We start from the raw sequence: 27,199 nt of genomic DNA, 5'->3' as shown, positions 1-27,199 counted from the left end.
CGAGGAAGAATCCTCCCATAAAAAAAAGGTAATTGCCCTCAAATCTACTTCTTCTAACAAAGATCTTTCTTGCAGTAGCAGCAGTGAAGAAGAAGAAAATGATGAAGATGAAGAAGAGGCTCTTCTTGTATGGAAATTCAGAAGATTCATCAATAGAAAGAAGTCCTTCTATAAGAGGAGAGTTTCCTCGAATTCCTTCAACAAGGATAAAGGTAAGAAAAGAGAAAGTGAGGGAACCGGATACTATGAATGCAAGAAACCTGGTCATTTCAGAGCCGACTGCCCCTTGCTGAAGAAGGGCAACAAACACAAGAAGAAGAAAGCTCTTGTCACCACATGGACTGACTCCGATAAGTCGTCATCATCATCGGAAGAAGAACAAGAGAAGAAGGCTAATTTCTGTTTTATGGCAAACGAAAATGAGGTAATATCTGAAACTCATTTAGACTTTACCTTTGAAGAATTGTATGATGCCTTTAATGAACTAATGGATGAATATAGAACACTAAGCGTTAAAAACAAAGAATTAAAGCTAACTAATCAATCTTACATTCATAAAAATGATAAATTGATTAAGGATAAGGATTCTTTAGTCAAAGAAAATTTAGAACTTAAAACAAAGTCCCAATTGCTAACTCAAAAAACTGATGTCTTAATCAAAGATAAAGAAAGACTAACTAAGAAAATTTCAGAATTTAAAAACAGTAATCATACTTTAAAAGATAATTCAATTACTAATGTTAAATCATTGAGTGAAGAAAACTTGAGATTAACTAAAGAACTTGAAAAATATAAACCTATTGTAGAGAAATTTACCTATAGCTCTGAAAAACTAGAAATGATCCTTAATAGTCAAAGAGCTGTGTTTAATAGAGTCGGGTTAGGGTATAGACCTAATAATAAGCAAAAACTACTTAAAATTTTTTTTGTAAAAGCCGATGAAAGTAAAACTAAGAATGTGACCTGTTTTTGTTGTGGTAAAGTAGGACATAAAGCTAATATATGTAACCATAGAAAAACAGAAGCTAAAAGAAAAATTAAAAGGATTTGGGTTCCAAAAGGAACTAACACAACTAACCTTGAAGAACCCAAAAAAACTTGGGTACCTAAGATTGTATGATTTCTTTGTGTATGAGTGTCTTGCAGCCAAGCTCAATAAACACTGTTGGTACTTGGATAGTGGCTGCTCAAGGCAAATGACGGGCGATAAGGAGCAATTCTTCACCCTAGAGTCTAAGAAAGGAGGCGCGGTGACTTTTGGAGACAATAACCAAAGTCACATCATTGGTATCGGTAAAATACAAATCACGCCTTCAACCTTTGTTGATAATGTTCGGTTTGTAGATGGTCTCAAGCATAACTTACTTAGTGTTAGTCAATTATGCGATAGAGGTTTTGATGTTTTGTTTAAGCCAACTATATGCATCATAACCAACTCAATTGACAATAGCTTAGTTTTCAAAGGAAGAAGGTTTTCCAACTTCTTCTATTCAGCCCTTCCACCGTTTATGGTTGGAAGGGTTAGTTCTTATATTTGACCTCGGAAAGGAGTTAGGACTTCCTAATGCGAGGGACCATGCCGAAGAAGTAGGCAATGAACTTGCTTCCCATTTTTTCTCTAACGAGAAGAAAGTGACAGTCAATACCCTTTATGGTATAAGAGCATCGTCTTTCGTTGAACTACTTTCTAAAGTTGCCCTGATGAATACTGATCTTAGTCTGGCCTTTGCTGAGTGTAACTTCTTGTTTTGACTGAACTTTGTTTTGTTTCAAGTGTAAATGCTTGACTTCTCGGACCTATCTTCTCTTTTGTTTGTGCAGGGATGAGTTCAACCTCAGTGAAATCATGTCTGAGGATGCCAAAGGAGCCACCAACAAAGGAAAGCCTGGCCAAGTTGAGGTTGATCATTGGAGGAAGAAAAAGAAAAAGAAGGCGTCCATTGCTCCACCAGCTCTTGAAACCAAGGGTCGACTTGATTGATCCAAGGGTTGACTCGACTGATCCAGAGGTGGACTCATGAACATGTTCCAACATTTGTTAATGTATGAGGGTCAACTCTTGAAATTGTCTAAAATTGAAATCTTATATTTTCTTCTTGTGGATATTCAGGAGTCGACTTTTAGTGTTCTTGGGGTCAACTCTTCTTAGTTTAGAGCTTCATAAATTTGAGCATTAAGAGTTCTGGATTGATATCTTTTTGGCTTCCTGTGATCATTGTAGTACACTCCAAACAAATAATTAATAAACTTTTTGGTCAAACATTTGTTATCATTAAAATAAAACCTTTAGGTCCACACCAAAAGTTTGTTGAACTGTAATTTTTGAGATTATAGTGAAAATTCCCAGATAGGTAGCTTTGGGGAGTAGATGTTGGTGCGAGTAGACTTTGAAGTACTATAAATCTATTGTGTTCCTCTTTTGTGTTGAGCTTTATATTTTCAATACTTGCTGCTGTGTTGATTGGCCTGTTCACCATCTCTCACCCACACACAAACTCATTCTTGCTGATTTTCTGGTTGCTGAATACTCTCTGCTTGTTTGGTTAATTGTTATCGAGTTTTAGAATTTTGAAAAGAAACCCAATTCATAACCCATTTCTCTTAAATAAACATGAGAGAGAGAATCCTAATCTTCCCAAGGAGTGACAAGCCTCCACGTCCTTCTTCAAAATATATTATCCAAGGATGCAAGCTATTATAAATGCATAACTAGGGAACTTAAAAACCTTGACTTCTCTTCTACAAAAAATGCCAATTCTAAGCAATACGTCTTTAATCTTGTTGTAGCCGAACTTATTGTTGATATTCATGAAGAGGTACCATAATGTATGTTAGTTGCAAATGATATAATTTGCTAAGATGGAGATAGGGTTGAGTGCTAAATCTAAAATTTGTGGAGGGGAACCTTGAAGAAGAGAGGCGCAAAAATCTGTAGAAGAAAACCAATTGTTCGAATGTAGTTCTGGTGGATGTAAAAATAAAAGCCCAACTAAAAATGATGACTGCAAGATATTATGTGTAATTAATTCTTTGTCTTTGATATATTACAAAGAAGAATAGGGGAACAAAGACATTCCCAACAAAATTAAAGCTAGGTGGATGCAATATTCATGTTTAACATCATAATTAAAACATGAGAGGTGGAGCCTTGGGGCAATGATAAGGTTGATCTATTGCGACTGGAGGTCACAAGTTTGAAACACGGAAGCAATCTTCCTACATGTGGGGATAAGAAAGCATGCACTTAACCCTCCCAAACCTATAATAGCAAGAGCCTCGTGAGCTGGGCCAACCGTTTTTATCATAATTAGAACATGCTTGATTTGGAATGTTTATAAAACTTTAATAAGGTCCTAATTTTTCTATGATTGAGATAATTCAACTATAAAGGGGTCCAAGCATGTAAAATGGGTGTTCTAGAGCTTAGATAGAATGTTGAGATGGATACAAGGTAAAACCTAGGAAGTACAACTTCAGAGCAAATACATAAAAGATGGTAATAGGAGTCTCCTAAATTTATGAAATCATGAAGAACCAACTGAGATGGTTTGCACTGGTTTAATGGAGATAGAGGCCTGAATAAGTGAAGGTGCCTTGATTTGTCTCAAAGGATTAGGAAGCAAGGGGATGACAAGAAAGTACTTTATAAAACATGAACAAATATTATGAAATAGGCTTTGGAAAGGCTTGTGATGGCATACATGCAGCGATCAATAAAATGATTGGTGAAGAATTCATAAAGTTGTGGTCATGGCCTGTTCATGCTAATTGAGAAATATCTGGTTTCTGTGGTTCAAAGACTGCCTTTGAGGGCCTTTTTCAGTTTCCCTTTTTCTTGTAGCCATGCATTTATGGTGGTTACATGAATATGCATCTCTATATACGTACTGATAGATAATATTAAGATTTCCGAAGGGCAATACACAATTATGCACCTGACAGCCCCAACTTGATAGGGATGGAACTTGTTGCTTAAGATAAGGGATAGACATATTATCTTTTTTCACCCTTTCTATATGCCTTTAACTCCACAATTCCATTTTCACTTCTCTTTTTATGCTGTTTTCTTTCTCGTGTGTGCATGTTCTTTTTCACAAGCTAGAGTTTCTGAACCTGCCTGGCTGCCTTCATAGCCTTGAAGAGAAATGAAATTTAACTTGCAGGACCTCAAAAAACTACCTCTTAAAATTAGGATTATATTTACTGCTTTCCAAACAGAATTTAGTTGTTTAACAAATAGCAGGATCCACTGCGGATAAAGATCAAGGGGTGACTATTGACTGTTCACATTATATTTTACTTAAAAAGTTTGTCTTGTATATTTTTCGTGTGATACTCTTGCATGCGTGCATTTGGCATGTTGCCAGTATTTGACTTTTGTTAACATTTTGCTTTTGAAATTTTTATCATATGCTTTATCCAAAAATAAATTCCATGCGCTTTTAACATTAACTGATTTCCATTTATTCTTTGATTTCACAGCTCATGCATCATCTGTCATGCAGCCTGTGTTGACTATAGTCCAGATAACTGTGTTTCATCTGCTCTGCGTTTCACTAATCATACTCAAGAGTGTTGGGAGGATCTCAGGGTTAGATAGGAATGCTTGGTGCTGGAAGTTAGGATCAGAAAATGGAGGGGCCCCCTGCTAGGTAGGAAGTATATGGTGGATTTTGGGGTGCCTGAGAAAATTCCGACAAGTGTAGATATATAGAATGTTTAAGAACAGTTACAAGCTTTTTAGACTAAGCAGATGTGACAATTTATAAATATGAGATGAGAGAAAAAGCCTGGAATGAAGGCAACGGTAGAGCTTGGCTTCTTTCTCTCTTGATCCTCCTCAGATGACTCGAAAAGCTTGAAGATCAGACGCCTTGAAAGTTGAGAAGAACGCAAAGATTTCTCTTAGAAGCTCTCCTTCTCTTTTGACTTGGAATCCCACTCCAAAGCTCAAGAATGATTCTTCTCTTTTAATGCGCTTTAATGCTAATTCACTTATCCTACTTCTAGATTTCTGACAATATAGCTGTTGGCGTCCTAGCAGATTTGGAGTCGACTCGAGCATTCTGCGAGACGGCTCGCTTGAGGTAGGAGACGTCTCACGCCTGTTGCGGTCGGGCTCTTTAAAAGTCGCCTTCTGTCATTTTTGCAGAAGACGACTTGCAACACTCTGAAGTCGACTCATGCTTTTGGCTCGTTAAACTGACTTTCTGTTTTTCTGCAAGGAGTCGGCTCATAACAGACTGGAGTTGACTCATGCTCTAGCTCTTTGAAACTGCTTTTCTGTCTTTCTATGAAGAGTCGACTCGCAACATACTGGAGTCGACTCGTGCTCTGGTTCTTTGAAACTGCTCTTCTGTCTTTCTGTGAAGAGTCGGCTCGCAACATATGGGAGTCGACTCACGCTTTGGTTCTTTGAAACTACTCTTCTGTTCTACAGTAGGAGTCGACTCGTCTCGATCATGAGTCGACTCGAGGATGTGCCAGTTCATTTTCTAAGTACTAGAAACGTCTCATCCACAGTGAGAGACGTCTCATGAACTGTTCCATGGCAACTAAGGTTCATTTTAAGTGTTCAACTTATCTTAATTCCTTCGAACCTTTTTCGAATAAATTCTTCCTAAGTTTTTATATATTTTTTTCTGAAACACTCACTTAAGAATATTAGTACAATAAAATAAGAAATATACTTAAATATTTTGGGCTCATCAAAATCAAATAAGGGATCAAATACAATTGATCAGCCGTTTGCAAAAGGTGTCCGACTAAACATGTTAGGTGATTAACTGTTTAATTCAGACAGCACTAGATGTCAAGAAACGTACTCCACTGATGGCACTATGCAGACATCGAGCTCCTAAAAATCAATTATTTCCATTAGAGCTATCTGTTGCTGGTAAGGAGCTACCTTAGGAAGAAAAATGGCCGGATTAGTGTAAAAAATCCATCGGCTGAATCAACAAAAACCCGTTTGAATTGCGTCAGATTGATCCTAGTTGCAATATGGTTGCTACCATAATGAATTAGTTATTGTTGAAGGGTTCCTCTCCTCCTGGCAACAATGAGGCTATGATAATTCATTAATGTTGCATGATGGAGCTCCAGAAAATTTAAGATTATGAAGATGTCTATGCAAGATTTCGCAACATTCATAACTCAAATTTTTTTGACGGATAGGTGGATGTTGATGAGGATCAAAATGATGCTAAGAAAAACTTTGAACAACAATGTAATAGTCAGTGTGGTATCATATACAAACCTAGGAGTGAACAAAATGGTTATGAGGAAAAGTGAAAAGAAAGCTTCAAATGGTTGAAATTGGCCTTCTCCTGAAAATGATCATCATGTAAAAGTGGAAATAGTAGAGTATATTGTTTCGGTTGGTTTGTTCTCTTGATCATGTTCTTTATGTTTTGCTAGGATATTAGGTGCTTGAGTTTGGGTTTGTTGTTCAGATGGCACTTTCGCCGAGATGATCTATGTACCAAGTCTCAGTCCATCTTCGCCAAGGCCATGGTTGGTTTGTTGGTTATCTCTGACCAACAGACAGATTGTCATTTCTTTTAGACCGCATTGATAGAGAGAGAGAGTAGAATTATTGTTTCTAAATTGTAAACCTTTTGGACCAGCGCTCACATAAAAAGAGAGGGTTGATGACCACCGCAATCACCTTGATACTGGAGAAAAAGGGAAGAGAATACATCAATTAGCATTATTGTCGCAATATTAGATGGTTCGTGAATTATAAATATGTAGAACATGGTAAACACATCGTTCACCCATTTTCACATGATGCTTTACTGATTTATTTGAATAAGAGATGAAAAAGAGAACAAAATTTCATTTATTGCTCAAATGCAGCAGCAATTTTCTTCTGGATGAGCTCCACCCCAAGACGAGGAGATAACCTTGGAAGTGTTTCCTGAAAATACAAATTCGATAGAGATGCTGCAATTCGTGTCATAGATTTTTTTAAAAAAATAAATTAAAAAAAAAGCATAAAAATAAAATTAAAGATGCTTGACACTAAAAATGGCATGCTGACATGCAAGCCAACAAGGTGTATACCGTATCCATCTATAGAAAATTTACGTATACAACACCATGCTTGATTAATCGAACATAAAAGTTCACCAAGCTGTCAATAAATAGCTCAAAGTTCGCAAATTTGAAAAATTAATCCAATTAACAGACTATGGGTACTGCATAAAAGTCAAATGTGCTTTAATTATCACTAGAAAACACCATACAATAACAGCTCACCATAGACTCTTGAAGAAAGGGGAAACAAGGATTTAGAAAGTTAACAGTCTGCAACATATCTTGTACCTCACTGATACAAAATCTTGCAACTCTTTGTGATTTTCATGCTATAAATATTGCACTTTATGTATACTGAAAAGATGTGTAGAAAAAACCTTTTTTCCATTACATTTCAACAACTATCAGATATTAAATGAAAAAAAAAGAGGTTGCTATTTTTTAAGAGAGAGAAAGGGGGCCAATCCACACTACAATTACCTGAGTTCAAATACTTTGGAATGCACAACCCAAGATTTGAAACCAGAACCTCTGTTTGCTAGATAAAAGGGTACGACTTATAAGACAAGCCCCAATTTAGGATCTTTTGGGGGCATTATTCTGTGTCTATCTGTCTCTATTAAAGAAATCCATTAAAACATGAGAAATGACAAATTATAGTGATAAAAGTTATCAAGTCCTTAGGTTCAAACTGGATTATATTTTTCTAGATATGCCAATTTATGACCAAAATGAGTTTTGGCACATGAAGCCCAACTACTTTGACAAATCCTTCTTAACTCCATGTGGGAGAAGGCTCAGAAGTGCTTTTTTTATTATGTTTAGATAAACAATTAGAGTTGAATGTCAATCACACAGGTAGTGTCATGCCTCGAGATCCCATCAAATTTGAACCCCAAGTGACCACCTCGAGATCCCATCAAATTTGAACCTCAACCAAAAACAAAAAAAATAAAATTTAAGCTTGACCGTCTCCAGTAAAAATACAATCAAAATTTCATAAAAATTTAACATCCTTAATAAAAGCCACATGATCAAACAAGGTATAACGCGAAACATACTAAATCTCATAACGTCTATATTAGAAATCTATTTAGAACCATGAAAATAATGTCGTACATATTATTATATCTTCAAAGGCACATACTGAGACATCGCAAACATCACTTTAATGATCATTAGATCCAAATGTCAACATAAAAATATCAAAGCCAGTTCTTCAAAAAAATCCACTAGAGCTCTCATTAACTATTCTCTTTTTTTTTGGTACATCGGCAACTCACACATAATAGGCGTGAGTATTGCATTAACTACTCTTAAAAGTTATATAATAGACGTAGCCACAAAGTTCAGCAAACTTCTACCATATCAAGACACTTAAAAGGTCCCAAACAATTGACTTTGACGGGAAAAAAAAAAAGCAGATGATTATATTAATTTACTGAAACCATTTGGCTATGAAATCCCAGAAAAAAATGTTTTTAATAAAAATAGGTTGTCGGAAAAGTGGTTTTAACTCAAGTTTAGAAAAGGGTCGAAAAATTAAAACAAAAGTATAACCTAAGTACCGACTCAAAATCAATTGGCCAAAGCAAAAACCAAATATTAAAAACTCATAATTCACATAATTTCATTTTTTTTAAAAAAAAGTTTCACTTATAGCTCAAGGCTACATAAAATCCTCATTGTAGAAAAGGCCACACAAGCCTCCCTGCTAATACCAATGAGACCACATTAAATCCTCGAGGTCCACATGTACCACTTGGCCAAGGATCCACAAATCGTTATCGATAACTTGAATGAGGCCGAAATACCAACTAGCAAATAGGGTCTAAAGAAATCCCCATTAATAACTCAAATAGGTTCATACCACCTGGCAACCATGGGTCCAAGGAAATCCTTATCTATAATTTGAATAAGGCCACACATACCATCTAGCTAGTGGTCCAAAAAAATGCTCATCAATATTTTGAATGAGGCCCCACCTGGCTAGGCATCCAAATATGCCTTTTTCTTATGTTTCTAACTTATAAATTTCACAAGATACCTTAGAAAACGCTTATAATATGCTCCAAAGAAAAAAATTGATATAAGGATAAAAACCAAAATGGAATTTCAATCAATCCAAATTCCAAAATATCCATTTAAAATTTTATTTAGGTTCGAAATTTTCATAGTCAATCCCACAGCTAGATAAAGAAAGAGGGTTGTGGTAAGTTGATGACTAGTGTAAAACTACAATTGTGAGAGCCCAGTTCATTAACCGGCCCGCATACAGCTAAACCAGTGGGCCCGGCCTATTGGCCGTTGCGGCCTCTAACTCTTCGGGGGCTATAAAAGCCCCGAATGTCCTTCCTCAGCAATAGGGTTTTTTGAACCCACGTTGATGCCACCGGAGAGGGGTGTCGCAGTTCATCCCCGAAGCTAGGTAAGCCCCCGACCACCTCGTTTTCTTTCTTGCATTTCCTCCTCCCGATCCACTTGGGAGGATAGATCAATTAAAAAAAAAAGAAAAGAAAAGAAAAGAAGAAGAAGAAGAAGAGGAAGGGAAGGGGAAGGGCTTTACCTGTGGTATTCAACAGCGGATCCATCACGGGAAGCGGTCGCAGGCTCAGCCGCAGCCGTCCTACGGGCGCTGCTGGCCGGTCGCGGGCATCGTCGGCCTCGGCTGATCTCCTCCCAAGCAATCCGGCACAGAGATCTTCCCCCTTTGCTTCGCGGGAAAAGAGGGGAGATCTAATGAATCGTGAAAGGAAAAGAAGAGAAGAAGAAAAAGGGAAGAAGGCCAACCGCCGCGGGCTTTTCTTCTTCTCCCGTGCGCGTGTCTCCTCCGTAGGAAGAAAGAGAGGGTCGACCGCCATGGACGCCGCCGGCCATGGTTCAGCTCCTGCCGAGCTCGCCCTCCTCCCTTCGTGGGAGAAGAAAGGAGAAGAAAGGGCGAAGGAGGAGTCGGGAGAAGAGAAGAGGAGAAAAAAAAGAAAGAAGAAAGCAAGGGAGAAGCTTCAGGAAGAAACAGGAAGAGAAGAAAAGAAAAGGAAAGAAAAAAAAAAAAAAAGAAAAAGAAAAAGAAAACAAAACAAAACAAAAAAATAACTAATAATAAATAAATAAATAAAATAAAATAAATAGAAAAGTTGAGAATAGCAAATAATTGATTTTATATGATATTGATAGGTACAGTGGAGTTGCCCAACTGTACTTAAGGATTCGTGAGTGAATCAATGTAACATTGGCACTGATCTTAAAGTTTTTAAATTACTATTTATTTATAATTATGAAAATGTATTGGTTATGATATATTTTTCTCAAAATTAGGATCAAGTATATGATTGCATGTGATTCATGAATTTGATTAAAGGTCATCCTTCATGAATATTTGATGGTGTATGAGTTATAAAATTATGATTATATTAGACTGCATGAAAAATGATATTTGAGGCATGCTTATGTATTTTAAATTATATGATGTCGTTTATCATTTTTCAACCTATTTATGATGATTATGATTTATAAAAGAAAAGGAATAAAGATTTATGAACTCTCAGATAGTTATGCCCGCCTCTAGAAATAGAAGTCAGTCGACACCTTGGAGTTAGCATCCAAAGAATAACAGGCCCTCTGCCAATGGGTTAAAGTTGGTAATGAATAACAGAATTAGTCGACTAAGATTAACAGACCCTATCACGGAATTATAGTGACCATAGCAGAACATCCATCTGAGAGTATGTTTTATAAAGTATGGATAAATGGCAACCTTTCTATATGACTTGCATTATCATGATTATGAACTTTCATGGATGGAACATGCATTGTTTTATGACCTAATTTGTGTATATCATCTATAAAATGTTTTATTTTGCTACAACTGTTGGCTTCTTAATCACTGCATTGGCATAATTATGCTTGATCCAATAAGATAGTACTTGGTTACTTACTGAGCTGTATAGCTCATATCTTTTCATCTATCTTTTTCCTACAGATGAATAAGACTACTAGGAGCAGGGAGCTTGGTGTTATTTGGGGTTGGGGTAACTGAAAATATTATGTAATAATCAAATTTTAGAAGCTCTATACTGTTTCAATTTCATGAATAATGTTATGACATTAGTAAATGAACCTATTTATTTTTGTTATGAAATTTTAAGTGACTTCATGTTATTGTGTGCATAAGATTGCAATAGCACGGCCGTGTCATGATCCGGATTCGGGGCGTGACAACAATCATCCTATGAGCATGAACCAAGGAAATTGTTAGGGCATTCCTTATTAGCGACATGCTGTATTGGATCTCAAGTGTAGCGAAAAGTGAGCAAAGAATAACTAAGGCATTCTCTAGAAGCGACGCGCCCTATTAGCATCTGAATATATAATCAGACGTAGGTTAGAATTCTCACGCTTTAATGGATGGTTGTGATTGAAAAAGTTAGTCCAAGAAAATAGGATACATTTAGCAAATTAGGAATATTGGGTCATTGACTGGGAAATGGAACTAATAGATACAGCAGCTAGGAGGAGAGTAAAAATTGCTTGCCTACCAGAGACGAGTAGATAGGAGAAAAGGCAAAGAAAGTTAGTAAGACAAATTACAAATTTTGGTTTATTAAAAAAGATAGAAATAAAAGTTGAGTAGGAGATAAAATAATCTTGATAAAAATTAGTGTTTTAGAGAGGAATCTATTAATATTATTAATGCTTATACTTCTCAAGTAGGATTTTATGATGTTATAAAGCAATGCTTTTAGAAGAACATGGATGGACTCAAGAGATTCCTAGTAGAGAAGAAATTTATCAGAGGAGATATAAATAGGCAGATGGGGAAATATAATGTAGGTTTTGAAATGATGTATGAAGTTTATGTTTTTGAAGATAAAAACGAAGAAGAAGATGCCATTTTGGAATTCTCAATAACATATGACTTAGTATTAGTTAACACTTCAAAATGGACTCACACTTGATAACATTTAAAAGTAAGCATAATACTACATAAATAGATTTCTTCCTTACTAGAAAAATTGATTGAGTTTTATGGAAACATTATAAGATCATATTAGTTGAGAGTTCGACCACCTCACTTAGTTTGGTAATTTTGCATGTGTATTAGAAATTGCAAGAGAATAACTGAAGAAAATAAGAACCCAAGAACTGGAAGATGGAATTTGTGAGGAGAAAAACAAATAGCTTTTAAAAATAAAATGTTGAAGAAAATAAGATCTAGACAGGAAAAGTAATACTATATAAAAAGAGATGGCTAAAAGTTTTAAAAAAGTAGCTTCAAAAGTATTAGGAGAATCAAAGGTAAAAAGGGGTTATCCAGTAAGGTATATTAAGAAAGTTCAGTTGGCAGTTAAGACTAAAAAAAAGTGCCATAGAAGACTATCTAAATATAAGGATGGAGAAGCATATAAAGCTATAAGGTGGCTAAGAAAAAAGCTAAGAAGGTCATACAAGAGCATAGAATTTAAGCATATAAAAAAGTTATATTGCAAGGTAGAAACAAAAAAAGTGGAGTAAGATATCTATAAGATTGCAAGACTGGGAGAAGGAAAAATTGAGACTTAGACTTCGATTAAATGCATCAAAGATGAAAATAAAAAAAAATTGGTTAAGAAAGACGAGATCCAAAATGATGAAATCATTCTAATAAGTTATTCAATGAAAATCATGTAAACAATTTAGTTTATCTGACTAGTTTCATTGAGGATAAAAGATATTAAGTATATAAAGTTAGAGTACTTGCCAAGTTGAAGAAAAAATATTCTAGAACAGCCATATGGCCAACTATGCTTTATGGTATAAAATGTTGGGCAATTAGAAACAACATATGCATAAGTGGATGAAATGAGAATATGGAGATGGATGCACGATAATACAAGAAAAGATAGAATACGAAATGAAGTTATTTGTAAAAAGATTGAGATAACACTAATCAAGGATAAATTGAGAGAAGGATGACTTACATGATCTGAACATATATAATGTAAGCCGAGGGATGCACCAATATGGAGTGATTTGATATACATATAAAAGGAAAGAGGGTTAGAGGTAAATCGATAATTTATGGGATGAAGAACCAAGAAAGGACTTGGTATCTCTTCATCTTTCAAAAACTATAGCCTTAAACAAAGTGGAATGGAGGAAAAGGATTTATGTAGCCCAAAGCAACTAGGTTGGGATTAGAGTTAAATTCAGAATTTTCATATTAAAACCATGACAATTTTACATTAATAGTCCCAGGGTCCCAAAGAAAAAGGATAAGCCCAAAAATCATTGCAACCAATCATAGATTTCAAATTCCAAAACAATCTTAAAGTTGAAGCCAATTAAACAATCCAAAATATCAAAAGAGAATATTTATTATTTTAAACGAATATATGAATTTCAAATCAATACAAAATTTAGAAGACATAATAAACAATAAGCTTTGAAGTCTGACCAAAATTTTGTTTAGGTCTGAAATTAACTCATTAGCAAGAAGAACTAAGCTTCAAAGAAGCTAAGGATAGATTAAATTCCAAAGATAGAAAAGCTTGGAAAAGATCATTGTAGGTTTTAGGGTTTCAAAACTAAACATAACCCTGACAACTATAATAAGATTCAATAGTAAAATTCAAGGCATGCAGGAAGCCACTAATGTAATGAAGAAACTAACTCAAACAACCCAAGCTTCTCTTCCATATCATCATCTTCCTCCTCCTCCTCCTTGCCGAGCTGCCCTTCTTCCCTTCCACTGACTTGCCCTTTTTTCCTCTATTTATAGAAAAGGAGAGCCACTTCAGAAATAGCTGGGCCTACTTGACTACATTGGTTTCTGTTGACCCTAAAGGGTTGATTTTGATGATGCCAAATAGTTGAGTCAAAAGTTGACTAGTCTATTGCTTTGAGTTTAATTGATTAATTTCAAAAAGCAAAGAAGAAAGCCTTCAGCTACTCTTAGAAAAAAAAGCTCTACATCAAGAAGAACTACTTCAAAAAGGCTATGAAAATATTTCTTGGAAGCTCACATACAAGACTCAGAATTTCATTCTGAGCTACCTCAAAAGTTGACCCCAAGCTTACAACGAGTTGACTCTGACACACTGTCGCTGACTGATACGCCTTCACGAGCCGACTCTAGCAGATCGCAAGTTGAACCCAAAATAGTCTCAAAGGACAGACAGAAAGCCAAGAAATTTATCACACTGATGAGTCGAACTATGGAAATCACGAGCCGACTCTAGACAAAAGTGAGTCAACCCCTGAATGGCCACAGAGAAAAGATAGAAATGAAAAAAATATCATATTAGCAAGTTAACCAATTGAATTTACGAGCCGACTCCGGTCAAACTAGAGTTAACTTCAGAAATAGACGAGTCAACCCCAGAACGGTCATAATGGAAAGACAAAAAGCAGTAAAACTTAGTCCGTTGAAGAGTCGACCCCTGAAAGCAATGAGTCGACCCTAGTTATCTGACAAGTTAACTCCTGAACTAAGAGAGTCAACTCTACAAGTGCCACAAACGAAAGACGGAGTGTAGCAAAAATAGAAGCAAGTTCGAGACGACTCCTAAAGATCACGAGTCAACTCTTGAAAATCTTGAGTCAACCCTAAAAAATGCCAAGTAGACCCCTCTGCACCTAACACAATAACGATTAGTTATCCTATGAATCAGAATGGTTGTTTTTATCTCACAACGGCTCTATTACCTGTCTAACGGCAAGAAAAGTATTCCAACCTTATCCAAAGTGTATAAATGCATAACACTGTTGAACCTAAAGTGTTGATTTTGATGATGTAAAACAGTTGAGTTAAAAGTTGACTAATTTATTGCTTTGAGTTTAAATGATAAATTTCAGAAAGCAAAGAAGAAAGCCTTCAGCCACTCTCAAAAAAAGATCAACCATCTGAAGCTACACATCAAGAAGCTAAGCTCCAAAAGACCATAAAAACATTCCTTGGAAGCTCACGGACAAGTACTGAAAATTTTATTCTGAGCTACCTCAAAAGACAACCTCAAGCTTGCAACGAGTTGACCTCAGCACAATGTCGCTAACTGATGCACTTTCAAGAGCCGACTCTAACAGATCAATCGACCCTAGAACAATCTTAGAAGATAAACAAAAAAGCCAAAAAATTCATCACATCGACATGTTGACCCACAAAGTACTCAAGCCAACTTCGACATAGCAAGAGTCGACCCCAGACAAAAGCAAGTCGATCTCAGAATGGTCACAGAAAAAAAATAGAGCTAAGAAAATCACTGTATTGGTGTGTCCGCCAATGGAATTCACGAGCCGACTCTAGTCAAGTTAGAATCGACCCCAAAAATAGTCAAGTCAACCCCAGAACGGCCATAGTGGAAAGACAAAAACCAGCGAAGGACAGTCCATTGAAGAGTCGAGCCCTGAAATTAACGAGTCAACTCTTCAAAATCTCGAATCAACCCCTGAACTGGAAATGCCGACTCCACAAGCACCACAAACGAAAGATAGAGCATAAGAGAAACAGAAGCAAGCTCAAGCCGACTCCTGAAGATCACAAGTCAACTCTCGAAGATCACGAGTCGACTCTCGAAGATCACAAATCTACTCCCGAAAATCGGCAAGTCGATCCCATAAATCTAAGAGTCGACCTCTCTATGTCTAACAACTATAATGGCTAGTTTGTCTACGACTCTAAACGGTTGTTTTTATCTCTCAATGGCTCTATTAATTATCTGACAGCTAGAAAAGTATTCCAACCTTCTCCAAAGGGTATAAATGCATAGGAACAACAAAGAAAACAAGAGAGCTCGAGCACTATAATGAAAATCCGCTAAGAGCTAGAGAAAGAGAAACAGAACGCTTCAACGAGCAAATCATTTAAAAGCTTTCATTGTAAGCTGAAAGATCACATCCTGAATTTCTGAGAGTTGGTAAAGCACCTTCAAGAGAAATCAAGTCAACCAATAGAGTGTAGCTTCATTTATTATCTTGTATTTATTGTCTTGGAGTTGTATTTACTGTAACATTTACTTTTTTTATTCTTTGTTGTAACAAGTTTCAAGGATTGAAACTTGGAAAAAAAGGTCTATCCAAACCTTGAATTAAATTGTGTTGAGCCTGGAATAGGCTCGGGGTAAATTTTGATTGATTACCTGAAAAATCAACTGGGTTCATTGTGAACCCAGAAAACAATCGGTGAAGATTTTGGTTGATTGACCTGAGAAAATCAACTAAATTTGGTTGTAAGCCCGAAAAACAACTGAGTTGTAATCTAGGTTATAGATTATAGTAAAATTCCCAAGAAGTCTTGGGAAGTGGATGTAGATGAAGGGTTGGCACCGAACCACTATAAATTTCTTGTGTTTGCCTTGTCTATTTTTCTTACTTTAATTTCTTGCATATCTGCTTGGTGCTCATTCGCGAAGTTCAATATTAATCTGTTAAGCATTTAATTCCATTGCATTATTAATTAAAATTTTTGAAAAACTCAATTCACCCCCTCTCTTGGGCTACATAGCTGGAAAACAAATACCAAAAAAAAAAAGAGCTCAAGCATTACAAAGACAAATCTACTAAAGCAAGAAAAAGAAAGCACAAAGAGAGAGCTTCAAAGAGAATATCATTCAAGAGCTTTCATTAAGAGCTGAAAGATCACATCTTCAAAATTAGAGAGTTGGTGAAGCACATTCAAGAGCAATCAAGTCAACCGACAGAGTCTAGCTCTATTTATTGTTTTGCATTTATTGTCTTGGAGTTGTATTCATTGTGTTAGCACTTAATTCTTTCCATTCTGTGCTGAAACAAGTTTTAGGGATTGAAACTTAGGGAAAAGGTCCATCCAAACCTATAATTGGATTGTGAAGGTTTTGGTTGATTTTTTAGAAAATCAACTGGGTTTGTTGTGAGCACAAGTAAAACAATTGGCATAGATTTTGGTTGATTTTCTGAGAAAATCAACTGGGTTGATTTTGGTTGAAGATTTTGGTTGATTGCCTAGAAAAAACAACCGGGTTTGGTTGTAAACCTGAAAAACAATTGTGTTGTAATCTGGATTATAGATTATAGTAAAATTCTCAAGAAATATTGAAGAGTAGATGTAGATACAGGGTTGGCGCCGAACCACTATAAATCTTTTGTGTTTACATTGATTACTTTACTTGCATTTATCTTCAACATTTATTCTTATTAGTTTGCTGCTAAAGTTTATCTTCTTCTATTAAACATTTTATTCTTTGATAAAGTTTTGAAAAACCCAATTCACCCCTCCTCTTGAGCTGCATATCTAGGCAACAATGTTCCCACTTCATTAATAGGTTGGTCTAAAGTGGGCCCCACAAGGTCAAGCATGCACTTAAGATGGTCGGTTAAAGAGGTTCATTGAGTAGGTAACAAATTAAGACAAGGACAAGTACACAGAGACTTATTAGTAAAAATATCCTGTTTCTTCTTTTTATTTTTATTTCTATTTTCATTTACTTAAGACATTAAATAGGAAAGTACCCCTATTTGGATTCAATACAAATATCTAAACTTTTTAGCTCCTTGAGAAAAGAAAGTTGATTCTCCAACTTTAGTTAAAAACCCCAACTTTTTGCTCCCATTCAAAATTTAAACTTTCAAATGCTAAGGTATTTCTCAACTCTTAAGATTTTATAAATTCTACTGTACCTAAACATTATTAAAATTCAAAATTCCAGTGAGAGAAGTTTTATAATATATTCTCCAAAGCATGCTACCTAGAATGATACATGACAGCATTTAGCACTTCCATAGATTGGTTCACTTTCAGGGGTTCTATGCACCATCATATTTTTCTAGTGATAGGTTGGTATGTCATAGGTGGATGAGTGCAATAACAATGGAAAAGAGGCAGCAGATTGCTAATTTAATGACAGTAGAGTATCTCATGTTGAGGGTAGAGGTTTTTTGCTGGCCTGAAGTACTTACAATGTATTGGAGGAAAGTATTTGGAATCATATTGGGCCTAAGTAGGGTATAGTATAACTTAGTAGCTGCCAGTATTTGCCTTGTATGGGCTTCAGGCCTGCACCATCACTGCTCATGACATCACTGGTTGATGGGGTGATAGGACTAGAAGTGCATCATCCTAGACAAGCATAGACAATAGGAGATAAAATAAGCATAAATTGATAATAGTCAAGTCGATACCCGAAGTGACAAGGGTTGTTGAATACGATCCACATAATAACAAGGAATTGAGGAACATGTCTGAAGAAAAGATGGATGGGCTGATGTAGGGAACCATACATGGGGAAATGATAAGAACAAACAGGAAAGCACAGTCAAGTTTTGGAACAAGAATATGATTGGAAGATAAAAGAATTGTTGCTTGAAATTACCTGAATCAAATATGTCAATATGTAACATTTGGTAACTCGCAAGAAAGATTCTAGTCGCAGATTTTCTTTTTTTTAAAAAAAAAAGGTAGAAAGGTATGACTGCAATGTCAAGCTAGAAAGTGGCTGTCATATAGATTGGTGTAACTATGATTATTAACATTTGGAACAAGACAAATTTGGATGAGATCATTATTGGTCTGAGATGGTATATATTAATATATAAAAAAGTGACAAAGGAGCATTTGTAAAAGAGAAAATTGCATCTAGACCACATTTAACATGCACTAGAATTATGTTAAAGAAATGGCTAATGTTTTGGGTAACTTAAGGTGCCCTCCAAGAAACTTCATGGTGAGAAGTTACATAAAACTGTCAAAAAAAGAATGGTCTTACTTCAACCAATACTGAAGAACAAACAACATAGAAAAACTTGGTAAAGAATAAAAAACTGAGGTGATGAACGAGCTGGTAAGGGTATGTGGGTTGGTGATATTAGACCAGCTCACAAAGTGAAAACAAAATCTAGAAACTATGACAAAAACAACAAAAATTACATATATAGAAACAATTAGGAGAATTAAAATTAAGAACAACTTACCATAACTATGATAATTGAGCCATATTCTGACTAGTTAGTGTCAACTTTATGAATCCTCATTAAGAAATTGTTCCTATTAAGGCTACCTTTGATGTTACTGCAAGCTTTCGATTTATTTTTGCAACTTCCATCCATGTTAACTTAGGCCTTTAATGAGGATTTAAGTATCTCTTTTTGCCCAAGCCTCCTTAGATCTTTATTTGCAGACAACTTAATTTGGTCAAAGATTATGAGGTTGAAAAAAGAAAGCAGTACTTACAGTAGCTGAATAAAGACTTCATTTGGAGGTGTAGATGATGAAAAAAGATTTTGAGACATTATAGCTATATATTTCAGATATCTGTAAAAAAAGAGTCTGGAGAAGACTTAAGAGGGTAAACAATAAGACAAGTGAGCGAAAACTAGAAATATTTACAATTAGGAACTCTCTTGGTTAAAGATGATCCAACTGAGGAAAGGTAAATTTCATATCTAAAATTGTTGAATGAAGATTTCATCTGAGTATAGATATTGAAAACCACATTGAAATGTTGCTTCATAATCACTTGATGATCCATATAGCTGACATAAAGAGCTTCAAGAAGATTCAAAGGGTAAGGTTCTAACCAAAGAAAATACCAATAAAGGAATGGAAGATCAGATTCCAAGTTTACTGGATGGTCTTCTTCCAAAATCTTGTTTTTTGCAGTGCTGACTACAGCATATTGCTAGTGGGGTTTCTTTAAACAATAGCAACAGCAAAAGAGAGGACCATAGAGCAACCCAACTGGTTTAACCTTTATGTGTTTCCAGTCTGCAGCCTGATAGTGGTAAAATTTCAAATGACAGGTGCATTTTTAATTTAACCAACTTGCAAAAGTTACCTAGTTTTAGTACTCTCTGAGTCAAGCCAAAGGCCTAACATTAGAAATAACACATGCATGCGCCTCCATGAGTAAATATAACTATTTTAGATGGAGTATACTCTCATAGTCCAAGTGTGATGACGACCTAGAAACATTCCATGTCCATACAAATTGATAGTTTGTACCACTGTCATATCAATTATCATTTCAACAATCAACTTCTCCCATAATGATATCTATACTACCTAGTATCGTCATGATATCAGCCACCAAATAGGGATGGTCATAATAAAGTTTGCAAGACACAAAAGAACACCCCATTGTTCTAGTCGCTATGGAGATGATGGGACCTTCTTCAGCATGATTGGAGCTTGATGGAGGTGTCTTGCAATTGTAATAAGATAAGGAATAGTGAAATAATGGCCGAGAACTAATCTCATCGATCCAAAGGCCACGATCATTTTCTTGGAAGGAAAGAAAGACAAATAAAGCAAAGCTAGATACTTTGGAATGCGACCTACAATATTTTGTCAAATATCTAATCAAGATACAGAAGAATCTTCAACATCTTGGCAAAAAAAGAAGTCCAATAGACAAATTGAGAAATATGGAAGATCTTCAATCAAGGGATATGTTGCATATCTTTTACGAAAGACAATCACTCAAGATATCAAGGTCTTTTCAAATCAAGACAAAAGTGGAAGCTTAGTGGGGCAAGATCCTGATGAGCTTATTATGCCTATCCCTTTCTCTTTTTTGGATGTATTTTTCTTTATCAGAGGAGAATGGCTATAAAATCCCAATTGATGTATGTTTGAAGCATAGTATAAATGAAACTTCTTCATGTCTTAATATTGATTGGTAAGTGCCCATGCCTTCCCTCCAGGATTGAGTCTACAAGACTTGGAGTGAGTCCAAGTTTCCCCTCTCTTTTCTACTTCTCTTTGTCAACCTAAAGCATTCCCAATGGCCCTACTCATTCTTACTCAACTAAATCTCTCCTCAAATCATATTCTTGCTATTCAAAATAGTCATTACCTATAACCTTCTAGCAACCCATGCAAAACAAACCTTAAATCCTTGTCCCCTTCATCCTACATTACGCCCCTACATCACCACATCAAAGCCAGCAACAACCCTCAAAGCAGTTCTTTATCTCAAGAAGATCAATGTTGGTCGAAGAACGATGGCAGAAAATCACCAATCCTTCTTCCTTAGTTCCATCATAACTTTGTTTCAAACTCAAGCTTTCTTGTCTTCAATTGCATACATTTTCTTTATTAATGACGCATGCTTTTGTGGATTATCTTTCCTTTTAATCCCTTGATCCCTACTTGAAGCTTGCTGTCCTTTCTCTAGCCTAAACCTAAGTCCCAACATAATTCTTGTTTGTCCCGACCCCTGCATTCCTATCCTACACCAGCATTTCCAGATGATCCAGGAGAGAGTTTTCTTTACTTCTAAATTGATCGATGTCATTTTTACCTCTGACAATGACAAAATCTTGTGGCCCGAGGGCCGAAATGGAACTTTTGCCTATAACTACTATAACATGCTAAGGCCCCATTTGGGGGAGCGTTTGTGTGAGACCCTGGAATTGGGCCCGGTCCATTTGACCGGCCCAGTCCCAAACCTTGGCCTCACGTGCGTGCACGTGAGGCAACGGGATGGAATTCCTTCCATCCCGAAGAAGAAGGAAGCCCTGTTTTTAGGGCTTCCTCTCCTTCTCCTTGAGGCCACTGAGGAGAGCCGCCACACCAAGAAGAGGGAGAAGGGGGGGATCCTTCTTCCTTGGGCTGCCGGCCGAGAGAGAGGGGGAGAGAGAGAGAGCCGAGCAGCCATAGCACGGACGACCCTTTCCTCCGTTTGCCGCCGGAGAAGAAGAAAGCCACCGAACCATCGTCGGGGCCGAGGTAAGGACTCCCAGCTTTCCTCCCTTCTTTCCGTGATATTTAGCCATGATTTATCGTGGTTTTTGAGCCGGTCAATCGCCGGAAATTGGGTTCAAAATGGGAGCTCTGTTCGGCCCGAGAACACTCGCCGCCGGCCGTGTTCGCCGCTGCCAGCCGCCGGGGGTGGTCGGCTTTGCTCCGCCACCTCCTGCCGCCGTCAAGGCTGGCCACTGTGGCCGCCTTTGAGATCGACCGAGGAGGGAAGAAGAAGAAGAAGGGGGGGTCATGGGCCCCTGTTTCGTCAAAGAAAAAAAAACAAGAAGAGACGAGTCGGAAGAAGAGGAAAAGAGAAGAAGAAAAAGAAAGGAAAAAGAAAAGAAAAGAAAAGAAAGAAAACGAAAAGAAAGAAAAAAAAAAGAAGGGGGGGTGGTTTACGGGTATGAACCCGAACCTGAATCCGAACTTGGGGTGCTAGGCACTTCTACAGGGTTGGCCATGGGAAAATATTAAATTTAAGTCTTTATATACATTGTGATGAATTTTAAAAGAAAAATATGATTTTTGAATATTAGGTTCTGCGAGGAATTTGTGAAATTAATTGGATTTGTTGGAGATCGCGTTCAATGTAAGTAATGAACTGCCTTCTCTAGACTCTTCATTTATATAATATTATTTTTGCATCGAATAAATTGTTAATGAATTTATATGTGATTTATGAATTTTACGAGATGATGCTTTGAATGAAAAATGGATATGTGAATTGGAATAATATTTTTCGGACTATTGTTATATTACTATTTTTGCATCGTATATGCATATTTAGATCGGATTATGATATATCTATTATGTTACAAAAGAATTTTGATGTGCATCAGATTTAGAACTCTCAGCCTGGCTATGTTCTGGACCCTGCCAATAGGGGGTTATGCATTGGCAATTCTGGCCCCACCATAGGGTATAAGTGTGGTATTCTGGCCCACTCCGCAGGGTATAAGTGCGGTATTCTGGCCCACTCCGCAGAGTATAAGTGCGGTTCTGTTTCTGGCCTAGCCACAGGGTATAAGTGTGGTCGTAGCTAAAGGCTGATGAGATGAATATGATTTGTTTCGAATAAAATTTATGATTATGTATATAGATATTTGAAAAATACGAATTTTAATGAATTTGTGCTTAAAAAGAAATTGATTATGTTATTATGTTGATTCATCGTAATTTGTATTTATATTTTATGTTATTATATGAATTGACTAGTTAAGGTGTTTATTACTTACTGGGCTGTCTAGCTCATTATACAATTTCTTGTTGTTTTACAGATTTCGAGAACTAACCTGTCGGGGTTTCAAAATGGAAGAGCGACTAGAAGAACTGTGGCACAAGTTATCCAAGATTAGGATTTATTTAAATTGATGTTTTATCTTTATTGTTCCGCTGCGTATTTAGAACTGTGAGACTTTATAACTTGTGTCAGTCAATGGAGTAAAATTGCATTTATTTCAGTTGAATTATTTTAGTTATATATATATAATTGAGATGTTTGGTTTAGATGCCTTGCATGCTCGTGGGGAGAGTTCCTTACGGGTGTGCGGCGGTTGGCGCGGACCTCCGGCTCGCGATCTCGGGCCGGGGGCGTGACAGTTTGGAGGGCCAAAAAGTACTTTCTCGCCCTCCAAAAGCACTTTTATATGAAATAGGAGTGCTTGGTAAAAATTTTGGGAAACTGTTTTAGCTTTTCCGGAAAGCTGTTTTAGCTTTTGCAGAAAGCTAAAAACAGCTTTTTGGAAGAAATTCCATTTTGGAGCTTTCCGAAAAAGCACTTTTAAACCTGATTGGAAAGCTGTTTTTTTACCAAAATACCCGTGATAAAATATAACAATTACACATGTCCCTTTAATAATTGTTTAACCAATTTTATTACCTAGCTAGAAAATTTGTTATATTATGAGAAATTAATTTACGCTAATAATTATAATATTTTATATTTTTATTATTGTATTATACTATAAATATAATATTATATTACATTATATCATAATACACTGACATGTTATGTTAAATAATTTAATAATATATTAAATTATTATACTATTATATATAATATTATATTAGTATATTATAATAATATTATATTATATTATAGTAATATTATACTATATCATATATTTATGTATTAATACATATTATATTTTATTATGCTCTATTGTATAATACTATGCAATGTCCTTTATGGTCATTTTGTCATACCAAAAGTATTTTCTCAGTTTGTTTACCAAACATATGTTAAAGTGGCACAACACTTTAAAAATGTAATTACCAAACAGCAAACAACATTTTATAAAAACTCTATTTCGGAAAGCTCTACTTCCAAAAGCTCTACTATCAACAGTTCCCCCAAACGGAGCCTAAATCATAAGCTTTTATCTTCCATGGCCTGATGCATTTGGAAAATGGCAGTTTCTAGGAAGGTGAAATTCCTCTTCTGGTTATTTGTCGAAAGGAAAATTCTGACTGCAGAAAACTTGAGAAAAATGTTCGGACAACTCACAAGAATTGTGTGTGTAAATTCCTTGATGAAAAGATCAATCATCTGATTGTAAACTGTATGTATTTTGTTATTCTTTTGGTCCAGAAGAAATAGAAGACCAAACATACCAACATTGCTAGCAAGTGTCGAGTCTTATTGTCAGATCGGAGGAAAAAACTAGTGAACACCAAAGCCACTTCCCCAAGCTTGATAATCTTTGTTGACCTGTTTTTCACTAACTTAAGTTTGCTCTATAATTGGTACTCTCCCTGCTACCTTTTGTTTTCTTCTTCTCCCCTTTTTCCTTCCTTTTCCTTCTTCTCTCCTCTTCAAGCAGGCTTCTATGCTCTGTAGTCTATACTCTAGCAAAGCTGATTAGGTTGCCCTAATCTTTTTTCCCAGAAAAGAAAAAAAGGTTGCTGTATAGTGCATTATCTTACTTTGGGACTAAAGAAGATGAGGATGCTGCATAAACAACTTAAGAAAGAGGTCACACCTAGCTTGCCTTTGTGTACTAACTATTGCTTCTCCAAAAGTTCCATCATTCATTTTTCTTGGTAGAGACAAAAGTTTCGTCATTGTAGTGACACTAAGACAACCCTGCAACTAATATGAATTTTTTCATTGTTTATTACTTTAAACAAATTATACTTTTCGTGCCACAATTGAGACACTACAAGAAAATGTATATCTTCCCCCTGATGAACTTTTCTAGTACATGAACAAAGTTTCACATTCTATGCCATTTGTTTTTTAACCAAATACTAGATACTCAAGCATGCATATGCACATAAAACATAGAATAACATTAATCCTTGTAACTAAGTTAGGACTTTAGTCAGAAGATAAACCTACAACAGTTTCACCTTTAATTAGGAAAAGGTTGTTTGCTAAATTGAAAATGATGAACATCAGTATATGCAAACTTGATACTCAATAAATTTGGAATTTTCCTCCAAAAAAAAGAATATATCACTATGTAATATATAGCCTCCTAGCATTCAATATTTGTTTTGTTATAACATTTGATCTAGGTAGCAGCAATTATAACACTAACCACAAGATGCAAGGTCTTGTCCAAACTATCAGCAAAAAAGATCGTTGAACCGATCCGAACTAAGCAGTTCAGCCCATACCAGACAATTCGATCCATACTGAACCAAGACCAAATCAGAATAGTTCAGCAATGCAAGTCAATTTGGCAACGTAAGTCAATTCGGCCTATAAACCTCCCCCCCTTCTCTGATGGGTTCTTTTGATCGTGCCCTAATGTGCTCAAAGCACTCTCTCTCTCTCTCTCTCTCTCTCTCTCTCTCTCTCTCTCTCTCTTGCTGCCAGCCATCACCAACAAGGTAAGTTCTCCTTCTCTCCACTCCCCTTCCTCGATGGGTTCTCTTAATCATGCCCTAGCTTGCTAAAAGCACTCTCTTTCAATGCTAACCATGCTATTCGGGGATTCCAGTGGTCGCCACCTTCTGGCAACCTTGATCTATGGTCATTTTTGAATCCTTCCAGTTTAAAGGCTATAACTAATGACTTTAGGCTCTCAACACTTCTATCAATGATAGCTTAGTTCACAGTATCAGATAACATGATCATAAAGTACCAAGAGAAGACTCCACTGACTATGAGAATAGCCAAAGGGGTAGCAGGATCAGATCCATGTCAGCTGTACCATGGCTAAAGTGAATCATCTCTTTTCCTCCTGCATTAAAATTAACATTGACCGACTAGCTTTATCGCACCAATAATGGGTCAGCTAAGGGATGAAGATATACTCCACCAATCTACCAAAGTTTGAAAACGTTTTACAATCCAGTCTCAACCTGATGCTGAACCACTATGAGGTGCACTATCATTGCCAAGGCAACACTAGACAAGAATAGTCCCTAGTGTGAATCCTGGAAGACTTTTTGCAGTAAATGAAACCTACATTATCTGTAAATACAGAGACCGTTTTGTATAAATTTGTTTGCCAATCAAGAGTAAATCTGATGCATCAGTAGGAAATTATACGCTGTAATCACAGAAGCCCAATCAACGAGTCTTCCACGACATTCAAGAAAATTGAAATATACAGCACATAGACATATGCCCCTGCGTTAGCAACGGAAACAACAGCCAACACCTAAATTTTTCAATTACCAATCTTGAAAACCAACATCCCCAAAGTTGCAAAATCTAAAGAAACCAGAAAAGCAAACGGTTAAATTATATGAAAAAACCACAAAAGATTCGATTAAGAATCTGGCGAGAGGAAGATTGACCTCGGTTCCATCTAGGTGAATTTTGGCAAGGACGGGAATTTCGTACTGGTAGAGCCTCTCCCACTCGGGATTCACTGTAATGTCCCTCACCTAAAACACCGGGGCCAGATTAGAACGAGAGACAGTGAGAGAGAGAGAACGGTAGAGAGGAGAGGAGGCGTGCCTGGAGGTGAATGGAGGAGGGGCCGTCGAGAGAGAGGGCGGCGTGGAGCTTCTCTTTGAGGCCGTCGCAGAGGCAACACCCAGGCTTCGTATAAAGCACGAGCCGCCGCTGTTCCCCGCCCCCGCTGGCGGAGAAGGGGGCGGCAAGGGGGCGGAGGCTGCGAGAGGAGAAGCGGACCGCGATAACGGCAGACGAGAACACCACAGCCGCCATTTGCCTGCCGAGCGTCCTATCGAGACCACTTTGTGCGGTATGGGCAGCCGCCCCGTCACACCTGCGGGCGTTAACAGGAACTCCAGCAAGCCATGGGACTGGATTTGGTTCACGCACATGGATTGAAAACATTTGAGTAAATTACTCTGACCACCCTCCAGATTTGAGAGAATTACACCTTCGTTCAACATTTCGAAAATACAGGCGTAATCTTTTACTATTATGTTATCATTAAACAAGGTCATCTTACTCGCATCATTACTTTTTAACTTATTTGGATCTCAAAATATCTTATATTCTTTTTTTATTTTTTTACATTTTTTGTTATTTGTATATTA

General features: G+C 36.6%; 1 protein-coding gene across 1 annotated transcript; it reads right to left on the bottom strand.

The window, feature by feature from the left end:
• Positions 1–6,689: 6,689 nt before the first annotated feature.
• On the bottom strand, positions 6,690–26,955 carry LOC103697371 (Thioredoxin superfamily protein). Its single transcript, XM_008779210.4, has 3 exons — positions 26,649–26,955; positions 26,486–26,575; positions 6,690–6,922 (listed from the first exon to the last, which is right to left on the bottom strand). The coding sequence occupies exons 1-3, from the start codon at positions 26,859–26,861 to the stop codon at positions 6,845–6,847; spliced, it is 381 nt and encodes a 126-aa protein (XP_008777432.1). The 5' UTR covers positions 26,862–26,955; the 3' UTR covers positions 6,690–6,844.
• Positions 26,956–27,199: the final 244 nt, after the last annotated feature.

Source organism: Phoenix dactylifera, chromosome 7 (assembly GCF_051530095.1).
Source record: "Phoenix dactylifera cultivar Ajwa chromosome 7, Ajwa_hap1_PhDact_Kaust_v1.1, whole genome shotgun sequence".
NCBI lineage: Eukaryota > Viridiplantae > Streptophyta > Magnoliopsida > Arecales > Arecaceae > Phoenix > Phoenix dactylifera.
Note: the sequence above shows the minus strand (reverse complement) of the source record. Positions and strands in the feature narration are given on the sequence as shown.

What these genes read in the sequence shown, in the direction of transcription:
- LOC103697371 (XM_008779210.4), bottom strand. Translation starts at nt 26,861, where the DNA reads ATGGCGGCTGTGGTGTTCTCGTCTGCCGTTATCGCGGTCCGCTTCTCC. An exon ending in CCTCCTCCATTCACCTCCAG is followed by an intron (nt 26,576 to 26,648) that starts GCACGCCTCCTC and finishes CCGGTGTTTTAG; the next exon opens with GTGAGGGACATTACAGTGAA. An exon ending in TTCACCTAGATGGAACCGAG is followed by an intron (nt 6,923 to 26,485) that starts GTCAATCTTCCT and finishes TTGTATTTTCAG; the next exon opens with GAAACACTTCCAAGGTTATC.